The 25,501-nt window shown below is 43.9% G+C and overlaps 1 protein-coding gene across 4 annotated transcripts in view; it reads right to left on the bottom strand.

The window, feature by feature from the left end:
- Positions 1–25,501, bottom strand: part of DCDC1 (doublecortin domain containing 1) — a 396,547-nt gene that overhangs the window by 187,823 nt on the left and 183,223 nt on the right. For all 4 annotated transcript variants that reach the window (XM_077321955.1, XM_077321952.1, XM_077321953.1 and 1 more), the window contains 2 exons: positions 11,865–11,990; positions 3,351–3,456 (listed from right to left, as the gene is read on the bottom strand). In XM_077321955.1, the coding sequence (XP_077178070.1) occupies positions 3,351–3,456; positions 11,865–11,990 (232 nt within the window). The remainder of the gene's footprint in view (positions 1–3,350; positions 3,457–11,864; positions 11,991–25,501) is intronic.

The following is a 25,501-nucleotide window of genomic DNA, read 5'->3' as shown; positions in this document are numbered from 1 at the left end:
CCGGGAAGCTTCTTACTGCGGGAGGGGGGGGAGAGGGAATCAGGACCGGGCCGCGCATCGCGGGAGTGGCCGTTGCCCTGCCGGTCCCCAGCCGAAAAAAGGTTGGGGACCACTGCTGTACATAAAACTCTCACATCTTTTGGAAGATTTGAATTATCCACCAAAAGCTCAGCTCAGTGCCTTTTCCTCATTCATCTGTAAACAGTTTCATAACTTTGGCATTTCAGGTAGCATAACTGTGTTCTCTCTCATCTTTCTTATTTCCAGGCCTTTTGCCATACAGATAGAGCCAGAGATTGTTCTCCAAATGCCTTTTTGATTTGGTCTAAAAACATGTGTGTACAGCAGCTTAAGTCTTTGATTATGGCTGTGTCATATTAATTTTGCTCCTTCCTTCACATTATTTGCTCTTTGGATACTCTGAACCTTTGGGAATTGGACCTTGGTCAAGCCTGCATATATCAGAAGTTCACTACAGTCCCAAATTTACATTTCCCTCTACCCTTCTGGACTCTTGCTTTCCCTTCTTCAGCAAAATGGGACCAAGTGGGACCAAGCCCTATGAGTAAAGACTGAAAGACTTGAAAATGCTCAGCCTGGAGAAGAGGAGGCTGAGGGAGAACGTGATTGCTTTCTTTAAATATTTGTAAGGCTGTCACAGAGAAGGGCAGGGAAAGATTCCTGTTGGCAGCAGAGGCTAGGACACACTGTAATGGGTTTAAACTTTGAGGAGAACAATTAGGGTAGAGTGCTTCAGCCACCGAGACGGCTGTTTGCACTCAAAGCAGCCAGAACAGTGGTACGGGGGAAGGGGCAGCGTAGGAACCGGTGCACCAGTCAGCGCATGGACATAGGCACAGAGCTCTGTGCCTGTGTGCGTGCGCTGACTGGTGTGCTGGAGCACGTGCTGCCCCTCCCCCCACACCATGGCACTGGATGCTTCAGGCGCGAATGGCTGCTTTGGCGGTCAAAGTGACCAACCCTAAGAACAATATCAGCTAGATATCAGGAAAAAAATGTCACAGACAGAGTAGCTCAGCAGTAGAATTGACTGTCTAAGGAGGTGATGAGCTCCCCCAATATGGATCAGAAACATGCACTGTACTAAAACCTGACATAAACAAACTTGAGACCTTCCAAATGCGATGCCTGTGGCAGATTCTGGGTGTCTCTCTATGTGATCATAATCGAAATAAGGCAATTCAGACAAAATGTGACATCCAGTCACAAATGAAAAAAAACAATCCAAAAGCGCAGACTGCAATGGTTTGGCCATGTCTGCAGAATGAACACTAGCAGACTGCCTCATAAACTCCGCCAGTCAAAATGACTGACTGAATGGAAGATCCAGTGACTGGTGTCAAAGAAAACATGGCTTAAACAGATTGAGGAAGACCTTAAAAACCAGTGACTGACTATCCCTATGGCCTAAACTACTGCCTCCAATCTCCAAGAGTAGAAACATATTATAAACAAGGCAAAAAATCCAGCGGAACCTACAGCCGTGTATTGGCTGAGAGGACAACCTGCTCCACCAATCTCCAGCTAAAGGATAAAAAGAAAGAATAGAAAGATGAGTTCCTCCTCACTGACAATCTTCAAGCAGCGGTTGGACATTTACTTATCCTGGATGCTTTAGGCTGATCCTACATTTTATAAACCTCTTTTAAATTTGCAGATGACAGTAAACTGGGACGGGTAGCAAACACACCAAAAGACAGAATTAGAATACAGGATGTTCTTGACAGGCTGGAATACTGGACTAAAATGAATTTCAATAATGATAAATGTAAGGTTTTTCATTTAGGTAGGAAAGGTGAGACTTGCCTTGGCCGTAGTATGTGTGAAAGGATCTAGGAGTTAGTCGACCAGACACTGAACATGAGTGAGCAGTGTGACTCAGTAGCTAAAATGACAAATGGGATTTAGGGCTGTATTAAAAGAAGTATAGTGCCCAGACCACACGAGGTGATGTTACCACTTTACTCCACTCTGTTAAGATCTCACTTGGAGTACCGTATTCAGTTTTGGGCACCACAACTGAAGAAAGGTGTAGAGAAATTGGAGCATGTCCAGAGAAGGGCTACGAAGATGGTGAGGGGTTTGGAGACCAAGTTATATGAGGAAAGGTTGAGAGACCTTGGTATGTTTAGCCTGGAAAGAAGTAATATAACCATCTTCAAATGCTTGAAGGGCTGTCATATAGAAGATGGAGCAGAGTTGTTTTCTGTTGCCCCAGAGGGGCAGACCAGAAACAATGGATTGAAATGAATTCAAAAGAATTTTCGGCTAAACATCTAGAAGTTAGAACGGTTCCTCAGTGGAACAGGCTTCCCGGGGAGGTGGTGAGTTCTCCTTCTTTGGACATTTTTAAGCAGAGGCTAGACAGTCATCTGACAGAAATGCTGATTTTATGAGACAGATTGTGAGTAGGTGGGCAGGAAGGGATGTGCTAGTGTTTGTTTCTTGTGGCCTTGTATATCCAGGGAATTGTTAACCGCCACTGCGGGATGGTAAGTGAATTTCCTCCAGGCCAGGCTGGATTCTGGAGATTTTTGGTGGAGGGATTACTAGGGCATGAAATTGGGGTTACTGTGGGTGAGCAGGTAGTTGTGAGTTCTTGCATTCTGCAGGGGCTGGACTAGATGATCCTGGAGGTACCTTCCAACTCTATGATTCTATGATCCTGCAGTCATCTTTTTTCTAAAATGCTCGCTTTTTAAAGCCTTTTCTTACAGGAAAGGTGCTCCAACAACTTAATCATCTTGGTTATCCTCTTCTGTAAATTTTCTCACTCTACAATGTCTTTTTGGACATACAGCAACCAAAACTACACACAATATTTCAAATGAAAATGCACCTGCACAAGGGCATTATACTACTGGCAGCTTTATTTTCAGTCCCTTTTTGCATAAGCCGCAACATTAATTTTGCAATCTTTACCAGTCACAAACAAAGTTGACATTTTCATTGAGCTATCCATCATAACCTCAAGGTCCTTTCCCCATAAATTTCAGCCAGTTCACACTACATAAGAATTCCCTTAAAGTTGGGATTTTTTGTTCCTTACATCATCTTACATTTACCCACAGTGAACTTCATTTGTCGTGCTATTGTTCAAGATCTTCCTGGAGATCTACCCAGTTGACTTGAGGTTTTTACCATCCTGAATAATTTTCTGTCACCTGCAGACTTGACCACTACACTGCTCACCCCCAGTTCAAGATCATTATAAAACAGTGGTTCCAGTTACATTCTACATTGCAAAATCCTCCCCACTTCCATCCCAAAATGTCACTAGATCTGGATTGAGGTAGAAGTTCTTAATTTATAGTTCTTTTACTACTCACCTTATACTGTACAAAATGGCTGTCTGGAGCCACAGTTTCCAAGCCATAGTTTTCTAGGTGGTTTGTGAAGTGTAAGTTGTCTGGAATTCCTACACAAATTTCCCAGCTGAAAATAAGCAGGATCAAAAGTGATTTTTCATGGAGAAATAGTTTAATATTAGTTGTTAATATGAAGTCGTCACATTTTTTAAATTTTAACATTTATAATGTTTAAGACAAAGAAAAATGTAGAAAGTTTAGTTCCCCTAAAAATTTGCACTGTGAATGACTATTAAATACCTATAACTATAATATCCATACCTATTATAAATCTAACGCTTATATCTTTCCCCTCATAATAAAACAATAAGGGGTGTTGGGGTGGGCTCAGTCCATGATGAGGAAGGACAACAATTGGTCCCATGCCCCTGGACTGACAAGCAGAGGGGCCAATTGGAAGGCGCGAAGCGCCTTCCGATTGGCTCCTCACCAGGACTGACCAAAATTCCAGCCAGCCAGCGGCAATCTGGAGAAATGGCTGCTAGTCTGCTCCTGACCACCAAAGGGAGGTCAGTAGGGCTGCCAAGGGGGATGAGAACAGAGGCTTGGACAGGCTGTGCCAGCCCTTTTTGCCCCAAGGCTGTCCTAACTGTCATGTCCATCTGTAACATTGCCTCAGAGCCCTGACAGAGCTGGCAGGAGGCTGCAGAGTGCTCCTCTTCCCCCCCTTCAGGCCTGCTGCGAAGGAGCCTCTGACAGGCCCTGAATGAGGGAAGGAAGCCTTTCCAAGAGCAACGCAGGGGAGCCTGAGGGCCTTCCTTTTGAGGGGCGGGGGACTTTCCTCTTCTGCCAAACAGTTGGCTGACAGGGAGGCCACAGAAAAGCCCCTTCTCACTTAAAATACTGCTCTGGCCAGGGGTTAGACACAGCCAAGCCATGTGTCTTTCTTCTTTGCAACTCTCTGCAGATTTGAGGACACTGCACAGCGTTATTCTGCAGATGAAACTGTTTTTTTGTCTCCTGTTTCATCTGCACAACAACCCTGTGCAGTAGGCCTCAAGTCTTTCAATTCAACAACAACAACCTGTGTGGGAGGCCTTAAATGTTTCTTCTCTACCACAACCCTGTCCAAGGTAGCCCTTTCTGTCTGGGGAGCTGATCTTTATACTCTGAAGGTGAGCTGTGATTCTAGGAGCTCTCTAGGCCCCACCTGGAGGTTAGCTACCCCTGGGTTGGAAATATTCCCGGAGGTTTAGAGGTGGGACTTCAAAATCGTACAATGCCTCAGGGTCCAGCCTTCAATGCCTGCAGTTGGGAGGGAGTGGTACAGGTGTGTCCCTCCTGGGCTAGGGGCTATGGCCAGCCCTTACCAGCAACTGTTTGTATTCTGGGGCGCAGACAGGCAGACCAGCATCAGTCCTGTGAGTCTGGAAAGTGCAGGAAGATCTAAATAAATACTTACAGCCTGAAACTGTAAATAGTAAGAGGGAGAGGAAAGGAAGATGATTGGAAAATGCTTTGAGACACCTGAGGCCTTCTGGGTCACTGCAGCCCATTCACAGTTCTCTCAGACCTCTCACAGCCCCACATACCTCACAGGTTGACTATTGTGGGGAGACGAATGGAAAAGGTGTTTGTAAACTGCTTTGAGATTCCTTTAGGTAGTAAACAACAGGGTACAAAAATCCATTCTTCTAAGGAGCAACTATGAAAGAAGCATGTGGGCACATAACATTTTATCAACAGTGAAAAAATGGAGAAGGAACAGGGTAGACACCTGTGTACTATGACTACCTCGTGTGCATTAGGGCAGAGGGGCATTTCGGTGTCTGTAGCCTAATTCTCACAAGAAGGGAAATGATGCAGAACTGGGGGGAATTGGTTGCCATGTAATCTTCCCCTAAGAAGAGTCTCCAGTCTGATTTTCCCTTCACATATCTGAAGACATGGCTCTGGAAAGCTCATCTGTAACAACTATGCCACAATTCCCAAAGGTCAGTCTTCTCCCACACTCAACGAACATTCCAAACCACAGGTTCTTGACACCCATCTCTCCACACCCATGCCCTCATTTGTCACCACGCCACCACAACCTCCCACACAACACACACATTCAACCCCATGCCCTTACAGACTGGACAACTCCTCCCCTTCCTCTTCCCACTGCCAGGCTCTAGCGCCCGTTGCATTCTTGGATACAACGGGCTTTGCTCCTAGTACTTGTAATAATTATACTAAACTAGGAAATCTAATGGATTTCCTGGCAAATAGATGGGGAAGAAATGGAGATAGTGACAGATTTTATTTTCCTGGGCTCCAAGATCACTGCAGATGGGGAATGCAGCAAAGAAATTAAGAGACACTTGCTCCTGGGGAGGAAAGCTATGGCAAATCTAGACAGCATCCTAAAAAGCAGAGACATCACCCTGCCAACAAAAGTGTGTTTAGTCAAGGCTATGGTATTCCCAGTTGCAATGTATGGCTGCGAAAGTTGGACCATAAGGAAGGCCGAGCGTCAAAGAATTGAGGCTTTTGAACTCTGGTGCTGGAGAAGACTCTTGCGAGTCCCTTGGACTGCAAGGCAAACAAACCGGTCAGCCCTAGAGGAGATCAGCCCTGACTGCTCCTTAGAAGGCCAGATCCTGAAGATGAAACTCAAATACTTTGGCCACCTCATGAGAAGTAAGGACTCCCTGGAGAAGAGCCTAATGCTGGGAGCGATCGAGGGCAAAAGAAGAAGGGGACGACAGAGAATGAGGTGGCTGGATGGAGTCACTGAAGAGTAGGTGCAAACTTGACTCCGGGGAATGGTAGAGGACAGGAAGGCCTGGAGGATCATTGTCCATGGGGTCGTGATAGGTCGGACACGACTTCGCACCTAACAAGGAAATTTAATACCTAGAAGAAGAAGAAGAAGAAGAAGAAGAAGAAGAAGAAGAAGAAGAAGAAGAAGTGTTGGTTCTTATATGCCACTTTTCCCTACCCGAAGGAGGCTCAAAGCGGCTTACAGTCGCCTTCCCATTCCTCTCCCCACAACAAAGCAACAATCTACTGAAGGATTCTCTACCAAAACAATTACTTAGAATAAAATAACTCCCCTAGACTTTAGGAGAGTTCATTTACTTTGCGAAGTACAGTACAGTACTGTAAAATTTTATAGCTCCTTGCAGTCATATCAGGATGTTACCAACACCCAAACTTTAGAAGCTTGGAGTTAGAATATTGTGTCTCTCTTGGACTTAGATGATAACAATAGTTTTTCTAATGTTTGCAGAACTAAAGTAAAGTGAAAGAATGTTATTTCTTATCTGTCCTATGTCTGTTCCTTGGTTCCATCTATATATTAGGTTAACTATGCAGATATGAGCAGGTTCAGCTAACAGAGGCTTCCACGGAATTCTATAGGGAACATTAAATGTCCTTCAAAACCCTTATTTTCTTGAATCTAAAGTACTTGCTTGGGGGAGCCGCTTATCTGTTATGAACACACATAGCCACTAATGTCTGGCATAGACTGGTACAAAGGCCTTCTCCATTGTCACCTAAGGCTTCCAGAGCTTTTTTTAAAAGACTCTCATATCAGGTCTTCCAGAAGTAACTGGAACATGTATTTATTCAAGCAGGCCAGTGAGGAAAACTGAAATGTTATCACTAGACTTTCGTTGGTGTTGGACTGGTTTCACGGTTTTCTGGTTCTTGTTTGTTTTATTGGTTTACATTGTTCATTGGACTTGGAGATTAGATTTGAAAGTTCCAGATGTGTTGTCATGTTAATCTGTAGTAGCAGAATAGAAAATTAGACTAGTATCAGTTTAAGATTAGCATCTGATGAAATGAGCTTTGACTTGCAAAATTATATCTGTTCCGCATAATATATTTCTGGTAAGGCCTTGGAGTAGTAGTATGCCTCATAGCTTAAGTGCCACTCAGTGCTTAACACCTACTCAAGGTGGCTGTCCCGCCCCTGAGCGCCTCCTCCTCCTCCAACTGGCTCATCTGTATGTCCAGTGGCCAGCCAATCACCTTCTGTCCCCCACCCCTGACCACCCCCTCCTCCTTCCATTACCCTCTGAGGCTCAGAGGCTGCAGATCCCTGCTGTGTGAGAGCTGCCCAGGCCAGTGAGTTCCATAACAGCTGCCTGCAGGCTTTCCAGGTCCTGGGGAGAGGGGGAGTACATCCGCAGAGTTCTTCCACTCCACCCCCCTAATCTAGCACCTGTTGTTTTCCTGAATGCAATGGGCTTGGTCCCTAGTGCTGGAATAATTTTGTCACTGTTATATGATGGTGATTTCAGTGAGCAATCACTGCAAGGAATTAAAACTTAGGAAACTCGCAGAAATTCCATGCCGGAACAATGGGCATCTTTCTGTAAACCACACAGAGGTGTGTATGTGATTGGTTGTACACCTCTACATGTAAACATTTCCTGCAACAACTTGTCATTTGCTCTACCCCTCTATTGTAATTAACTTTATTTCAGAGCCCACATCCTTTAGAAGGCTAGGATTATAAGTTTATGGAAGCATAGAAATTCAGTATTTTAGAAAAAGTCTGGAGCCCTAGCAAATGATATTGAACTATCTGCATTTCTGTGTTACCATCAGCACTCTCTCACTGTACTCCCCTGCCATTCCCTTGTAATCTCTTCCTGTACTGTACCCTTCCTTCATATGAAATAAGTTTCAAAATTTTACTCTCACACTGAAAAATAGCCATAAAAATGTTTTTTTCCCTAATGCAGCAGATGTACTGGAGTCATGTGGTACCTTAAAGACTAACACGTTTGTGGCATATCTTTTTCACATACTAGAGCTCACTTTTGTGGCTTCTTTGTCCCACCAGCATAACACTACAGCTCAGAGAGCAGTGAAATGTTGTTGGTCAATGACAAAGCCACTCATGGAATGGGGAATTAGTCTGACTGGGAGAGGGTTTGCTTTTCCCTGACAGAATAGCTCACTGCCTGCTGCTGAATTCCAGACTACATGAAGACCCCTTTGTGGCTTTTTATAAGTTTTGTATGCTAGTTACAGCCATTCTGCCTTCACAATATTTGTAAACCAACCAGAAACTTCCATTGTTCCAAAATACAGTGCCCGGGCTATTGTTGGGTATTAGATACAATGCTAGTTCTTATCAGTGGTTTGTGGCCAGTGTATCTGCCTCGTCTCCTAGTGCCCAGCCAGTCAGTTAAGAGCCTCTGCATAAGACCGGTTCTCTGTACCCTTGCCTGAATAGTTGAGGCAGGGGTTGACCAGAGCAAGACTTTTAAAGTAGTCTTGCTCTGGTCATTTAGAATGTCTTCTGTAACATTCCTTTAGGTTTCAAGCCAAAACCTTTCTTTTTTACCCAGAGTTTTAACTGAGGTTTCCTTCTTTGAAAGGTCTTTATGGTCTGCTTCTAGCCCACAAATTGCTTTATATATCCTTCTCAAGCTGTTGTCTTATGACCTGACTTGTTTTTCTGGCTGTTTATTATTGATCGTTTTCATACTGTTTTTATGAAGTTGTTGTTTTGCTTTGAGAGCTTCCTCCATAAGGTCTCTGGAGAGGTGGCATATAAAGTGACTAAATAAATACATGTAACCAATGCTTGCCATGGTTTAGGTTATCAAATTATCTTGAAGAAGGGTTATATCAACAGAAAGCTGGCTTCTTTTCCCTTCTTTCAGCATGTTATTTCTGTCAACGTTAGTCCAATAAAAGATTCCAAATCCACTTAAAACTTGTTTATAGGAGATATTTGTCACAACATGTAAACATTGGTCCTGGTTATCCTGTGGAGTTACTCATGAATCCAAGGTGGACAGAACACAGACTTCAACAAAAAGATATACTGGGGGGGGGGGGGAACAGTGATAGAAGGCAGAAAAGGGGGTGGGGAGCTACCAGCTCTGTGTGCCCAAGGGGTTTTATTTGTATCTTTCTATAAAATCACCTGCACAGGCTGTACGCTAAGCCACTTTAAAACTGCAGGAAGTTTTCACTACGTGGAGAAGCCTGTATTACAATGGAAAGCAATTCCAATGAGTATGCCTGGAATAACTCTTTGGAGCCCAGCTAGGTGTACTGGTTAGGAGTGCAGACTTCTAATCTGGTGAGCCAGGTTTGATTCCGTGCTCCCCCACATGCAACCAGCTGGGTGACCTTGGGCTCACCACAGCACTGATAAAGTTGTTCTGATGGAGCAGTAATATCAGGGCTCTCTCAGCCTCACACACCTCACAGGGTGTCTGTTGTGGGGAGAGGAAAGGGAAGGCAACTGTAAGCTTCTTTGAGACTCCTTTGGGTAGCGAATAGTGGCATATAAGAACCAATCTTCCTTTTCTCCTTCTTCTATATATTAACGTTTTATAAACTGCAACTGGTGTTTAGCCTAATTTCATTACACTATCATGCAGCAACATTAATTTTTCTACTGAATGACAGAATTAAGAATTATGTTGCTGCAACAGTAATGTATGACTTTTTATAACTATTTAGCTACATGTTACATCACAGATACTTTAATGGAAGCTGGAATTGTATTGTGTTCCTTTATTAAGTAATTGTATTGTATTGTGTTCCTTTATTGTGTTCCTTTATTAAGGAACTAGCTTCAAAGCCCGTTCCTAAGAACAGGCCCCGAAAGGGTCCCCTCCCCTGGCTCCTGGCCAGGCAGCTTAAGGTGGCTTTGGGCAGCAGTTTGCAGCCAGATATAGTAGGGCGGGCGGGGGCTGGGCAGCTTTAGCAGGGCAGAGACAGATCTCCTTAGCAGGCAGTCAGCAGGCCGGGAAGCCCTCATCAGCAGGCACAGCCTAGCAGGCCAAGCAGGCCTTGTTAGCAAGCCCTCCACCACAACCCTTTGCCCAGGGCCCTCTCCCTTTACCTGCTGCTGGCCCCAGGCACTGAGGTGTCTGAGAGCAGAGGCTAGAGTCCAGAGCTGGAGAGTGGGAACTGCAGGGGCAGGACCAATTAGGGCAAAGCTGGCTGCACTCTGATTGGCCCTATTCCAACTTGGACAGCTGGATACGTCCCACCCTCTAGGCTGTTTCAGAAATATATTGAGGAACAACAATGGATAAGGATGATCCTGTGCAGATATATGTTACAAGCTGTAACCCTTTCCTTATAGCAACAGTTGCAAAATGCCCAAGCATTTTAATCTTCCTCCCATTTCTGTTTAGAGTCATTTAGTGGCTTGTGAGCCACATGTGGCTTTTCTGGAAACTGTTCCCCAATGTGGCACTCATTCCATGATCCATAGGAGTCTATTGCTCAGTAAGGATGGAACTGGTAGGTGACTTTCACCTCAAAATACCCAGCAGATTGGAAGATAGATACACTGTGATAATCCCTGAGCTGCAGACCATCAGACACAGATGGAAATAAAGGGCAGTCCTTCTCAGGACCCTCCCCCCCCACACACACACACACCCCTTGTCTCTAGTTTCTGAACTCGCATCCCAGCACTAAGGCATCTGCCAGAAGGAAAGCAAACTGTTCAGAGATGAAACCGCCCCAAATGTGGAAGCCACCCAGGAAAAGAATAGGATGGTCACAATAGGGCGGGGATGGTTTGGTGTAGTGGTTAGGAATGTGGACTTTTAATCTGGCATGCCAGGTTCGATTCTGCCCTCCCCCACATGAAGCCAGCTGGGTGACCTTGGGCTCATCACGGCACTGATAAAACTGTTCTGATCAAGCAATAATATCAGGACTCACAGACTCACCCACCTCACAGAATGTCTGTTGTGGGGAGAGGAAAGGGAAAGTGACTGTAAGCTTGAGCCTCCTTCCGGTAGAGAAAAGTGGCATAGAAGAAAAAGAAGAAAAAGAGCTGCTGCTGCTGCTGCTGCTGCTGCTGCTGCTGCTGCTGCTGCTTCTTCTTCTTCTTCTTCTTCTTCTTCTTCTTCTTCTTCTTCTTCTTCTTCTTCTTCTTCTTCTTCTTCTTCTTCTTCTTCTTCTTCTTCTTCCTCTCTGACCAGTTTATTTTCTTCTACGTGGTATTATCAATAGCACAATCTTACCAGAACTACTGTGCCTCATGCTGAAGAGGAAGCAAGAAGACCTTCCCAATACTCTAAAAATACAAGGACTAGTTAAATTACACTGGTGGTAAGAGGAGCTGTTTTTTTGTACCCCACTTTTTATTACCTAAGGAGTCTCAAAGCAGCTTACAATCGACTACCCTTCCTCTCCCCACAGCAGGCACACTTTGGAGGTAGATGGGGCTGAGAGAGTTCTAAGAACTGTGACTGGCCCAAGGTCACCAAGCTGGCTGCCTGTGGAGGAGGAATGGGGAATCAAACCTGGTCCTCCAGATTAGAGGCTCCCAGTCTTAGTCATTGCACCAAGCTGGCTCCCACTCTGAGATCATTTATGTACTCTGGCAAGTTAAAATGTTATCCTAATATATTTAATAATATATGTGTATGTTTGGGATAGTTCATGGGGTATACTTGAGCCATGTATCTCTTTTGTTTGATAAAATTGTGAACATGCATGAGCTGTGGAATGAAAACTACTGGCTTAGAGCTTCAGAAAAAAACTTACTTGTCACATCCAGGCAGTAGATCAACAGCAGGATCCAAAAGCGTCCTATAAATTACTGTGATGCCATCTTTTTCAGTTGTAGCCACTCTGTCAAAGGTCAAACTCAGAACAGGGTTTAAGGGAGGCCTGAAAAAAGGAAATATTATCAAATGTGACCTCTCTAGAAGGAGAAAAAAAATCAAACAGCTGCAAAACCAGAAATAGATAGAGCAGTAAATATAACTGAACACAAATGAGTTCAGCATCAAGGAATGCAGATCTACATGGCATTCTGTTCACTGCTACAAGAATTGGTAATCTAGCAGTTAGTGCCTTGTTGAAGTTCAGGTGTTTCCTCCACAGGAATTAATTTTCACCACAGCTAGCTTGTTACCTTTATTAACCTCTAGGTTATGGAAGGCAAGGAAATTGAATTAATTCTGAAATACTGGCTAATCTCCAAGCAGAAATAACTGTTGAGAAACAAAGAAATAGAACTATAACCAGCTTCCAGGTGATCACCCACAAAACAGTGAATCCAATTGCAAGCTAATGAAGAATAACTAAGAGCATGTTCACCGTGGTGATTTTCTCTACTATGACTGTTAGAGCTAAAGTTGGAACATAAGGAATCTTCCATCTTTTGGCAGAAACAAGAATGTGTGGGAGAATTGTGCATCAACAATTCTCTTGAAGCGGTGTAGATGCTGTACACCTCCCCAGCTGAGCATATGCTCCATTTGCAGCACAAATAGACCAGGCACAGCAAGATGGTCAAGGGAACCAGAGCTGATCCAATGTGGCTCTGACTTGAAGCTTTTTATAATGATCTAAATTTAGTGAAAGTGCAACATAGTGCAATTAGATTTTAAGTCTACAATCAAAAACATCCTAAGGGATCATTTAGGATAATGGACATGCCCTAAATCTTGAGACAAGGAAACAAATTTCCTAGTTCATCCAACCCTACCTTCAAGGAAAATGTTTTAAAAGTGACAGAAACTGCTTTCTGAACCTTCTCCCCACCCTGTCTGCCTGGGGAGTGAACAGCATTACTGACTAAGTGCTGCCTGAAGAACAACCAGGTACGGCTGTATGAGACCCATTTGTTTACATTCAAATCATAAAATAGCATATATGTGTTACTTCTTTGGAGTAAGAGAGGAATACAGTTGGCAGAGAGGAATACAGTTGGCACCTCACCTATATGAGAGGGAGGCAGGAAATGTTTGTGGGACAGGGGAGTGGTATGGCAGATTTGAAGATTCAGTTGTCCAGAACTTTCTATAATAGAGATTTCTAGTGCCAGGCGGTCTCTGTCTAAAAATGCTCTGTGTGTATCCGTACAATGGCAATGATAGGAATGAATGCCCCATGGTTCTCAGTCCACCAAGTGTCAGGCTATCAGTTGACATAGACCAACAGTACTCTATCCCTAGGCAATGGCATACCAAACCTATCTGGTACCTGAGGTGGATAATTTTTAACACCCCCTCCTCCTTCCTGTGTGTGTGTGTGTGCATGTTGTCAAGTTACAGCTCAAAGACAGTAAACATTTTTAAATTTAACTTTATATATCTAATCTGCTAGTAAAAATAAAATCAAATTCCAACATGCTATTCCATCATGAGAGCCAGAGTGGTGTAGTGCTTATAGTATTGGACTAGGATCTGGGAAATTCAGGTTTGAATCCCCACTCTTGCCATGGAAGTTTGCTGGGGAACCCTGGGCCAGTTACATTACTCTCAGCTGAGTTCTGGCCTAGGTAGCTGTAGGATAGCCTGGCTTTATCAGATCTCAGAAGCTAAGCAAAGCCAACATGGAGGCATGCAATGGCAAACTACCTTAGAACTTCTTTTGCATTGAAAACCCTACAGGGTCACCATAAGTTAGCTGTGACTTGACAACAAAACTAAAATTCCATCACAGCACTTGGTTCTGAGCAGTACCTTCGGAGGGCATCTGTTCTTTACTTTGAAGTCCAAGAGCTGATGATCCCAAACGGTATTTTTGAGAGCTAGGAGTCTGCCTTTGTATTTACTTCTACTAACTTAACACTAGCCAAAGCATCACAAAAAAGTGATCATAAGCATCACCAGACTGGATGTTAATAAACATACAACCCCCCCCCCCCGCTGGTGCCCCCATCGTCCATTGTTTTCATAGGATTTAAGTCAAACCAGAGAATCTCTGTAGAAGAAATGGAAGATGGGCTATTTGTTTGTTTGTTTGTTTGTTTGTTTATTTTTAGGCTTGTATACTGCCGTTCCCTGAAAGGTCTCATGGTGGTTCACAATAAAACATTAAAATCACAATAAAACCCCATAATTCCCATGCATTTACAGAACAACAATGATGGTATTCTAACCTGCCCAACCCTCCTTATTCAGTCAGAGGCCATAACCATCAATTCCATGAGAGAGGGAGCCAGACTGAAGGATCTTGGCGATTCCAGGGATGGAACCTGGGTTCTGCCCTGGCCTCAACCATATGCCTGACAGAAGAGCTCTGTCTTGCAGGCCCTGCGGAAAGCTGATAATTCCAGCAGGGCCCTCAACTCTTCTGGGAGCTCATTCCATCAGGTTGTGGCAAGGACTGAAAAGTCCCTGGCCCGGCTCGAGGCCAGGCAAACATCCTGGGGACCAGGGACAACCAGTAGATTCACACCCGCAGAGTGAAGAGCCCTGCAGGGGGGAAAATCAACCAAGTGGTCCCACAAGTAAGCAGGACCCAGGCCGCGTATGGCCTTAAACTTGACCCGGAAACCAATGCAGATGACGTACCAGCTGGATATGGGCCCTCCAAGATGTCCTAGTGAGGACCCCAGCAGCCGCATTTTGTACCAGCTGTAACTTCTGGATCAAAGCTAAGGGTAGGCCTGTGTAAAATGAGTTACTGTAGTCTAGTCTGGAAATGACATTACATGGATCACAGTGGCCAGGTGTTCCGAGGACAGGTAGGGCGCTAGTAGCCGGGCCTGGCGAAGATGGAAAAAAGCTGTCCGGGCTACTTTTGTGACCTGAGCCTCCATAGAAAGGGAGGTATCAAAGGTCACTCCCAAATTCCTGGCCACTGGTACAGATGTTAATTGTACATCATCCAAGCATGGGAGGCACGCTTCCTGATCCTGTCCCCTTCTTCCCAGCCACAGGATCTCCATCTTGGAGGGGTTTAGTTTCAGGCGACTCTGCCTGAGCTATCTAGCCACTGCTTCCAAACAACTGGTGAATGTATCTGGGGTGGGGGAAATCTGTCTGGCTGTCCATTAGGAGATAGAGCTGGGTGTCATCCGCATATTGGTGACACCCCAGCCTATAACCCCGGACCAGCTAGGCCAGAGGGTGCATATAGATGTTAAAAAGCATGGGGGAGAGTACTGCCCCCTGCGGAACTCCACAAGGGAGTTCGCAGGGATCCGATAACTCGTACCCCACTGCAACCCTCTGTGTCCGGTTCCGGAGAAAGGAGACCAGCTGTTGCAGCGCAGCCTCCCTGATCTCAGTCCTGGTGAAGCGGTGAACCAATACTTTGTGGTCGACCACATCAAATATGGCCGACAGATCTAACAGCAAGGCGACCAGCGCGGTTTCCACCCCATGGTCAGGACGTAAGCCAGACTAATATGGGTCAAGGGCCGAAGTTTCCTCCAAGAATACTAGGAGCTGGTCTACCGTGGCCCATTCTACCACCTTCCCTAGAAACACTAGATGAGAGACAGTGGTAGCTGGCAGGGTTCCATGTGTCCAGAGCTGGGTTTTTTGCAAGCCAAACAGCACAGTGCAATCACAGGGTGTCCAGAAAGCCCTAGTGCCATTTTGGCAATGTCAGATCAACAGGACTGATGTCAAACACAGAATCGCAGTTCAAGCAAAGGAGGCTGGAAATGCAGCAGAACCAGTGCCCAGCAAGCCATGTCTTCTAATACGAACGTTTAAGTACATTCTGTCACCAAGCAGGATAGGAATGAGCAGGTCTTGAGACCAAGAATTTAAAATAGGGGGGCATGGAAAAATTAGGTGAAAGGAGACAGAAATGAATGAGAAAAGTGTGGAAAAGAGGGAGAGAAATTAAGAGAGGGAAAGGCTGTTTTATCTTTCTGTAATTCCCTAACTACCACTAGCTGAGCTGAGTGCAAGGAAGGGAAAAGAGAAAGGCTAGATTATAGTGGTGGGGGGAGATGGCCCATAGGCTGGTAATTAGTGGAGAAGCTAGCTCAGGTCACCTACTCATCTTCCTACACATCTGTTGGCTTCTGCCACAGCAGAATCTCAAGAAGCATTTTTAAAGTATTTAAATGTGTTGTCATAATAATGTAATTTTAGAAGGTATTTTAGCATTACAGAATAATATCTTTTTAAAAATAAACTAAAAATTCTTCTTCAGCTGCTGAAAGCATTTTTTCAATATCCACATGGTGATCATGCCTAGAAAACAACCTGGAGGTGTCCGCGCTGCCACTTCATTTCCCCTGGAGCCTCCATCCAAGGCCAACCTCATCACCATGTGTTCGAGAACAGGGAGGCCTTCCTCTTGCTCACTGTCTCACTAGTGCCTCTCCTGGGTTTTGGTCTGGGTGCCAAGAAAGCAGAAGAGCAGTGGCTGCTGCCCTCCTTTCCACCAAAGCAGTAGCCAGATCTGGTGCAGGCAGCATGTCTGGCAGCAGAGACCCCCATCCCAACATGCTGCACCCAGCTTCTCCACCATCCTCCCATTTAGTGATGTGGCTGCCGCTGCCCAGGCTCCAGCTTCTTCCTTAGGGCATGGGCATCCAACTTCAAAAGGCTCCCCCCCTCCCCACAATGGCTGGGTCCTTTCCCTCCCAGGCAATACTTGGGGGTTTACTAGAAAATAATATTTTGGACTGGGAGGGGGGCATTGGAGGAAGAGTGCACCCACATGATAGCTGCCCAAGGAGCTTCCCCCCTGCCTACCATGGCTGGGCCGCTTCCCTCCCAAGTAATACTGGGATTTTTATTAGAAAAAAATATTTGAGACTGGGAAGGGGAGGGGCACACATATGGAAAAAGATGGCACTGGAAGGTGATTGGAAGTTGAAGCCATGTGACAATGATTTGTCTTTAATCCACTCCTAGTGGAGCAGATTAAATAATTTGGTAAGGGCCCCAAGGGCGGGCCCTGCCCGTGATGAGGAAGGGTGTTGATAGGCCCCTTCCCCCAGACTGACAATCGGAGGGCCCAATCGGCAGGCGCGAAGCACAGCACGGCTCGCAATTGGTCCCTTGCCGCTGGACTGACTAATTAGGAGGCGCAAAGCGCCTCCCAATCCGCCCCCCTTCCAGCTTGCCTGCATGCGGCCGACCGCCACCATTTCCTCTGTCGCATTCCACCCGGCCAGTTGCTGCCGCACGGAATGCCCAAGCAGGGCCAGCCGCCGCGGCCCTGCTGCCGCCTCTGCCTCCGCCTCCGCCTCCACGACAGCTGGCCCCGGCCCACACGCCTGTGGCGTTGGCCACTGCACCGCACGCACACGGCCCGACCAGCCTCCGACCCGCTGGACACACTTGCGCTGTCACGGCCAACGCCACCGCTGCTCGCCTTGCCACCTACACACGCAGCCACGGACCCGGACCCTAGACTGCAGCCTCGCTTCCCGCTCCGATGAACAGGTAGGCCACACTGTGGGATGGGTGCCCCCAGGCCGAGCTCCCCTGCCCCAGCATGACCCACCAGACTCGCGAGCCCTCCTAGCGCCCGCTGCATTCAGACTGCAGCGGGCTTATTTAATAGTAAGTTAATAAAGGGGGGAAATGATGTGTAGCCCTGACTTCCAGTGCATCAGTTGACTCCTAAGGAATAGAAATTTGGGCAAGACAAGAATATGAGGTGAGTGAAAGGCTGACATTTAGAAGTGGGAAACATCATAGTCACTGGAGATCAAAAAACAGGAGGTAGTGTGGCTTTGTGTCCTCTGTGCAGTAAATTTGTGTTTTGCGATGCTATAATCAGACTTCTCTGCCCTTAGCCAGAACTGCATTTTTAAAATAAAAGTAGTGCTATTTTGCTGGATGCAGCATGACACTGGCTTCAAGGACCCCCTTCAAAGGCCTCCCTCTAGTTGTGCCTGGAGAGGACTGCAACCCCCACCCTGAGCTTGGCATGCCACTCCCACTTGGACCAGGACATTCTTGCATTCATGGAATATTTTATAAAATTGATGGCAGTCAAATCCTAGGTGATAATTTATCAGTATCCCAGTTGTTACAAAAATGAAATCAATACACAGAATCCACAGAAGACAGACCATGAGAAACAAAGATACTCCATTGGGATGAAAGCCTCCTCCACAGTGTTTTGAGAATATTCTCAATACATATTACAACTTTCATTAACAGAAATCTATATGGATTCTTCAGGATAGATCATTTGGTACAAAATAACTAATTATGTATGCAAAACAATAAAAAACAGACTAATAATATTTGTTACCCACCAAGGCAGCTAACAAATTAAAAAGACAAATTACAATCTCATCTTAAAAGCCATTAACACCAACACAAAAATACATGATTAAAATAAGTTGAAACCAGAGCTTAAAATAACTATAAAACATTAAAAACAACAGTTAAAACATATGTCTACAAGAAACCCACATTGCACAAAGACATCAAAACCTATTGAAAAACAAAAGTCTAGGAAAGGAATATATTGTATCAGCCAAGGAAAAGAAAAGAGGGGTGGTGACCTATAATATAAACTCCAATAAAAATGTGAAGACTATATCTAAGGATCCAGACGGACATTTCTCTATCTTAAAGATCAAACTCCCGGATGGCCAAAATTTTGTTTTGGTGAACCTATATGCCCCAAACAACACAAAAGAGGCCTTTTATACCGCAATCAAGAGAATTGGTGTTTGAAACAAAAACCATAGGTAACAGCTTCCATGAAAGATTATGGCCAGCAGGAAAATAAAAATAAGAGGCTATATCAAGTACTTGGATCAGTGGACTTTTGAATCTATGGTCAAGGTACAAGAAAAGACTATCTCTAGCACCATCAATATTGAAATCACCAATTGAAGCATACTTTGGCAAAGCTCAACAGAAAAGACTGACTTGTCTTCAGTACAAAGACTTAATATCCAAAACCTGCAAGTTTAAGGATATGCAAACAATAAAGAAAGAAGGAGTAGAAATTCAATGGTTAGAATATAACCAATTACTATCTAGATTCAAAGCAGAGTTTCAGCAACCGTTAAATCCAGGGGCTTCAATACCAGAATTTGAAAATTTGGTAATTCAAGATAAGCCTCAGGGACAAATATATAAACTGTTATTAACGTATGAGACAGAAATGGAACGGGTTAAGCCATGTATTATTAAATTGATGCAAAATATTGAGACAAATGTGACAATGGAACAATGGGAACTAGCATGGTCTAGAATCCCTAAGTATACTAACAGTCAAATACTTAAAGAAAACTGGTATAAAATGTTTTACAGGTGGTACGTGACACCAAAAGTGATTGTTAAAATTGCTAAAAACTGTGATAACAAATGCTGGAAATGTGGTGACAAAGTAGATTCTTTTTTTCATGTGTGGTGGAAATGTGAAAAAGTTTATAAGTTTTGGGCAAAAATTGACATCATTGTGCAGAAAATGTGGGATCTTAGATTTCCTATGAAAGCTGAATCTATATTATTAAGTATACCCCCGCAGTGCCTCCCAGCCCAAACTCAAAGTCTATCTTTAAATAGGACAGGGTCCTATTAAATAAAAGAGTAAGGCCACCTGGGGAGGAGTTAGGGCGGGCCCTGTCCAGGATAAAAACTCAGAGGGCCCAATCAGGAGCCGCGAAGCGGCTCCTGATTGGGCCCTCCGAGTGTCCATCCAGGGCCAAGCAGCCAATGGGGAGGCGCGCAAAGTGCCTTCCTATTGGCCCCTCACCAGGACAGACCAAAATTCCATTCACCCAGCCCAGTCTGGCTGCCAGTCTGCTCCTGACCACCAAAGGGAGAGGAGGTCAGTAGGGCTGCCAAGGGGGATGAGAACAGAGGCTTGGACAGGCTATGCCAACCCTTTTCGCCCCAAGGCTGTCCTGACTGTCATGTCCAACTGCAAATTGCCTCAGAACCCTGACAGAGCTGCCAGGAGGCTGCAGAGTGCGCTCCCTCCCCCTCCCCCCCTTCAGGCCTGCTGCGAAGGAGCCTCTGACAGGCCCTGACTGAGGGAAGGAAGCCTTTCCAAGAGCAACGCAGGGGAGCCTGAGGGCCTTCCTTTTGAAGGGGGGGGGGAATTTCCCCTTCTGCCAAACAGTTGCCTGACAGGGAGGCTACAGAAAAGCCCCTTCTCACTTAAAATACTGCTCCTCCCGGAGGTTAGACACAGCCAAGCCATGTGTCTTTCTTCTTTGCAACTCTCTGCAGATTTGAGGCCACTGCACAGCGTTATTCTGCAGAGGAAGCTGGCTCTTTTGTCTCCTGTTTCATCTGCACAACAACCCTGTGCAGTAGGCCTCAAGTCTTTCAATTCAACAACAACCTGTGTGGGAAGCCTTAAATGTTTCTTCTCTACCACAACCCTGTCCAAAGTAGCCCTTTCTGCCTGGGGAGCTGATCTTTATACTCTGCAGGTGAACTGTAATTCCAGGAGCTCTCCAGGCCACACCTGTAGGTTGGCTACCCCTGGGTTGGAAATATTCCTGGAGGTTTGGAGGTGGGACTTCAGTATCGTACAATGCCTCAGAGTCCAGTCTTCAAAAGAGCCATTTTTGTCTGCAGTTGGTAGGGAGTGGTGCAGGAGTGTCCCTCCTGGCCTATGGGTTATGGCCAGCCCTTATCAGCAACTGTTTGTATTCTGGGGCGCAGACAGGCAGACCAGCATCAGTCCTGTGAGTCTGGAAAGTGCAGGAAGATCTAAATAAATATTTACAGCCTGAAACTAAATAGAGAACAAGTAAATGTCTGGAGACACATAGTAACTGAAATAGTAACTGGCAAATAACCTTGGCCTGGCAAATAAAAAAACAATATTAAAAACCTTACTAAGGTGAAGACTGCTGTGCACAGACAGTCTTCCTCTTAGGGTTGCCAGCTTCCCTGTGAGGCTCGCTACCCCACCTCCCTCATGGGGAGTCTGCTATGGGGAGAGACGGGGAAGACGATTGGAAAATGCTTTGAGACACCTGAGGCCTGCTGGGTCACTGCGGCCCATTCCCAGTTCTCTCAGATCTCTCACAACCCTACATACCTGACAGGTTGACTATTGTGGAGAGACAAATGGAAAAGGTGTTTGTAAACCGATTTGAGACTCCTTTGGGTAGTAAGTAATAGGGTACAAAAATCCGTTCTTCTAAGGAGCAACCATGAAAGAAGCATGTGGGCACATAACATTTTACCAACAGTGAAAATATGGGAGACAGAAGGAACAGGGTGGACACCTGTGTACTGTGACTACCCTATGTGTATTAGGGCAGAGGGGCATTTCGGTGAATGTGGCCTAATTCACACAAGAAGGGAAATGACGCAGAACTGGGGGGAATTGGTTGCCATGTACTCTTCCCCTAAGAAGAGTCTCCAGTCTGATTTTCCCTTTACATATCTGAGGACATGGCTCTGGAAAGCTCATCTGTAACCACTATCACACAATTCCCAAAGGTCAGTCCTCTCCCACACTCAATGAACATTCCACAACACAGGTTCTTGACACCCATATCTCCACACCCATGGCCTCATTTGCCACCATGCCACCACAACCTCCCACACAACACACATGACAACCCCATGCCCTTACAGACTAGACAACTCCTCCCCTTCCTCTTCCCACTGCCAAGCTCTAGCACCCGTTGTATTCTTGGAGACAACGGGCTTTGCCCCTAGTTCTTCTATAAGACGATGGCAGCAAAACTAGTTCTGGCCAAGAAATGGAAAACGTAAGAATTACCTTCGATAGAAGACTGGTTGAATAAACTAGCGGACTTTGCTAAGATGGCCAAACTGACACTGATAGTTAATGGAAAAACAGAAGAGATGTTTCAAGAACAATGGGGCCCTTATTTGAATTATTTAAGAAAATAAACTAAAAGGGGACACGAAAAGGGGACATAAGTGTAACAAATGAAGAGCATAATATATCTTTCTTTGTATTAACAACTTATATTATCTGTTCTATTTTTATATTTTTACCTTTATGAAAATAAAAATATATATTAAAACAAAAAACATTGGAGAGGAAGGAGGGATTACTAAAACCGTTTATGCACTGGGAACTTCACTGCCCCAGCTCTCATGCAGGAGCACAAATCGGGGATGGATGAGGTGCACTAGGCCAAATGCTCCCCCGTGTGGGTACAGGACGAGGTGGGGCAACCTGCTATGACTAAAACTCCAGCCTGCATTTAATCATAGAATCATAGAATTATAGAGTTGGAAGGGGCCATACAGGCCATCTAGTCCAACCCCCTGCTCTACGCAGGATCAGCCCTAAGCATCCTAAAGCATGAAATCTCCAGTGCATAAACAGTCTAAGAGAATGCCAAGAGAAACAAAAAAGTGTTCACTTGCTGGCAGAAGATGGAAACAGAAGGAGTCATATACATTTCAGACTTTTGTGCCACAGCTGAGAAAGCCCTTTCCAGGGTTGCTACACCCATAATCTCAGAAGGTGAGGGTTACCCAGGCCCTTCAAAGTTGACCACAATGTCCAGGTAGTTTCATAAGGGAATATACAGTGTAGTCAATGAGTATTCCTCCTAAAGAATCACTCTGAAAACATTTCTTATGGGCAAAACCCATGTGGCTTCTTCTGTCCTGCTCCAGACCTGAAAAGAGAACCTTGAGGTCCCTCAGAGGTCACACTGGAATAGGGCACTGTTCCATTTGTACAATTTGGTTCTGAGTCCATATAGAAAAGATGACATTTGTGAACCAGAGGTTACAGAGTAATGAGTGTTTCTTTTAATGAGGCATTTAAAATGATTGCTTACCATTAAACCATAAAAGTCACTCACAGTTGGATTACCTCCTATACCTATAGTTGCCCACAAATAGTAGTTTTTCACTGAATTTTGCTTTCTATTAATACTTAGAAAGTTTTTATGCTTACCAAGGAACTGTATTCTTAAACATGGTGGAGCAACATGAATTTCTATACAGTCCATACAAAAAGAAAATAAAAAATGTGAAACATCCATTACTATGCTCCCCTATTCAATCTGTATGCTTTCTGCACTGGGCCCTTTATGTAGAGTCCTGCTTTTTATTTTCTTTTAGAAAATATTTGTTTCTTCTTTAGATCCATGGATCTTTGTACATGTTAATTTTCAATAAAGCAGTAATCCTAGTCAAATCTTGTCACTGCACTTCAAATTTATGAGGTAGCTTCAAAGCCCTCTACAACTTATAATTTCAACGGCAGGTATTACTACTCACAAGTTTATTTGTCTGTAAGGAATATGAGGAACACTATTCTTACAAGGAGACACAGATACTCCTAAGGAAAAAATGCTGCTCTAATTGTCAGCCCAAATATATGTCTACAAACTGTAGGCAGGCACACATTTTTCTAATGTCTTACTCATGAAAGCAACATTTTAACAATGACTTTATAAGCAGGGCACTAAATGGCTAGAAAGGAAATCAATACTGATAGTTTCCCAACCAGGATATTTAAAATTAGCAAATGTGCTACTTTTCCTGGAAAATATTCACCCTAACAACTTACATAGTGAGCCAGATTCTAATGTGTTACAAAGAGAATGAAATTGCCCTACCACAAGCCATATGTCAGTAATTTTTTAAAAAAACTGGAATGTCTTCTAAAATACATGTTCAAAATGCTTATACATGGAAATTCTATCATTTCACTGAACTAGGTTTTGCAATAAACTTAAGTTCATTGTTCTCAGCTAAAATTTTACAACTAAAAAGTCAAAAAAGTCACATTAACACAAAAGGCAAATTTTACTTGTAGTAATCCACAAGATGTTTTATTTGCAACTCTTCAGGCAAAGCAAGAGCTGAGCTAATTTCACACATGTTGCCTAATGCACTTTAGCAGTTGTTTGCAAGTAGATTTACCTGTTTCACACAGGAAAATCCATCTGCAAAGAATTGCTAAAGCACATTGAAAGTACGTATCCAACACGTGTGAAATTAACCCTGCTGTTTTACCAAGGAGCAGTAATACATTTTTCATCCAAATTATTTTATTGGTAATAAATCGATTCCAAAAATCCAGAGAGAAAAGTCAGAACATATATCACAGATGCCTAGTTCTATAATTTTAGAAACCAAAGCATTGCATCATTTAAACTGAAATGAATGTATTATTTTTTCACTCCTGTTGACCAATCGCGTGTATAAGTCTCAACTTTGATATTTTCAGTTTAGCTTCCTAGGTAATCATAGACTGTACATTCTATTAGAAACAGTATCCATTTGTGAGTAATCACAGGCAGAAGATATGATGGTAGTATACTTTACCCACAAAGAATACCTGCATGAAAAGTTAAGATGCCTTTCTCAGGTACAAAACATCTAAAATAAAACATACTGGAAGCACCACCTTGAATAAATTACATGCAAATATGCAATTTATCCATCAATATGTTCATAGTAATGTTAAAGTTTCTATATTTACATTGTTTAGGAATTCTCCATCTTTCAGCATATATGCTGAAAAATGAATAATTCCTGAACAATGTAAATATCATTTTTTCATAAAACAATACATTTGCAGCATACATCATAAAACCATCTTCTACATTTTGAACATTATTTATTGTAGTGATTAAAAAAGAAGTACTATAAACAACTCTTATCTTTTAATTTTAATTATAAAACAAACCACCCATTTTTACCATATGAAACAAGTATGATTATAGAAAATTCTAGATTTTCGTATACTGGAAATACAATTTAAAAATATCTCTAACTTGCTGCTGAATAAATCAACCCAGATGTATTTCGCTAAAGCACTCATGCCACAAGCTTGACAACATGAGATGGATGCCAATTCCACTAATTTCCACACATAAATTTTAGGATAATGGAGCTTTGCTAAACTTCACCACTGCTAAACCAGGCTAATACAGGAATAGCCATGAAACAAATCTTCTTGTCTTGGGAAATAAACATTTATACCGAATACTACATAAGAACTAATGCTGGCATGACCTGAATTTCCTAACTTTAGTTGGCCAGACTTTACAAGTTTTACAAATTTATTTTTCATTCCCATTGCTGGTGCTTAAAAGGTTAAGGCTTTATTTCTGAAAACATAGAGCAATAGTAGTGAATCATGTTGTCTACAGCTTCATAAATCTTGCTTAAGATCCTTTTCAATTACCATCCATTTCTCCTTTAAAAAGGGACAAAAAAATAGAGGAGTGGAAACAGGTCAGGGCAGTCTGCGACAATGACAGTGTGATGGGCTTCGACCCCCTGTGGTGTTTCCATCTGCTATCATTAAGGTGACTATTCAGACATGAAAAAATCCCTCTTGCTGTGCTGACAGGCAGACATCAAGAACTATGACAAGGCATTAAGACAGAAAGTCAGAGACATGGATGTCATATCCTACAAACAATACTGCCTCAAACAAGACCTCTGAAATTTTGTCGGAATTCACAATAAAAATAAAAGGGATTTTACTTGGAGGTTTATCACATATTCCCGTACAGCAGTTTGACAACACAA

The sequence above is a fragment of the Paroedura picta genome, chromosome 2, assembly GCF_049243985.1.
Source record: "Paroedura picta isolate Pp20150507F chromosome 2, Ppicta_v3.0, whole genome shotgun sequence".
NCBI lineage: Eukaryota > Metazoa > Chordata > Lepidosauria > Squamata > Gekkonidae > Paroedura > Paroedura picta.
Note: the sequence above shows the minus strand (reverse complement) of the source record. Positions and strands in the feature narration are given on the sequence as shown.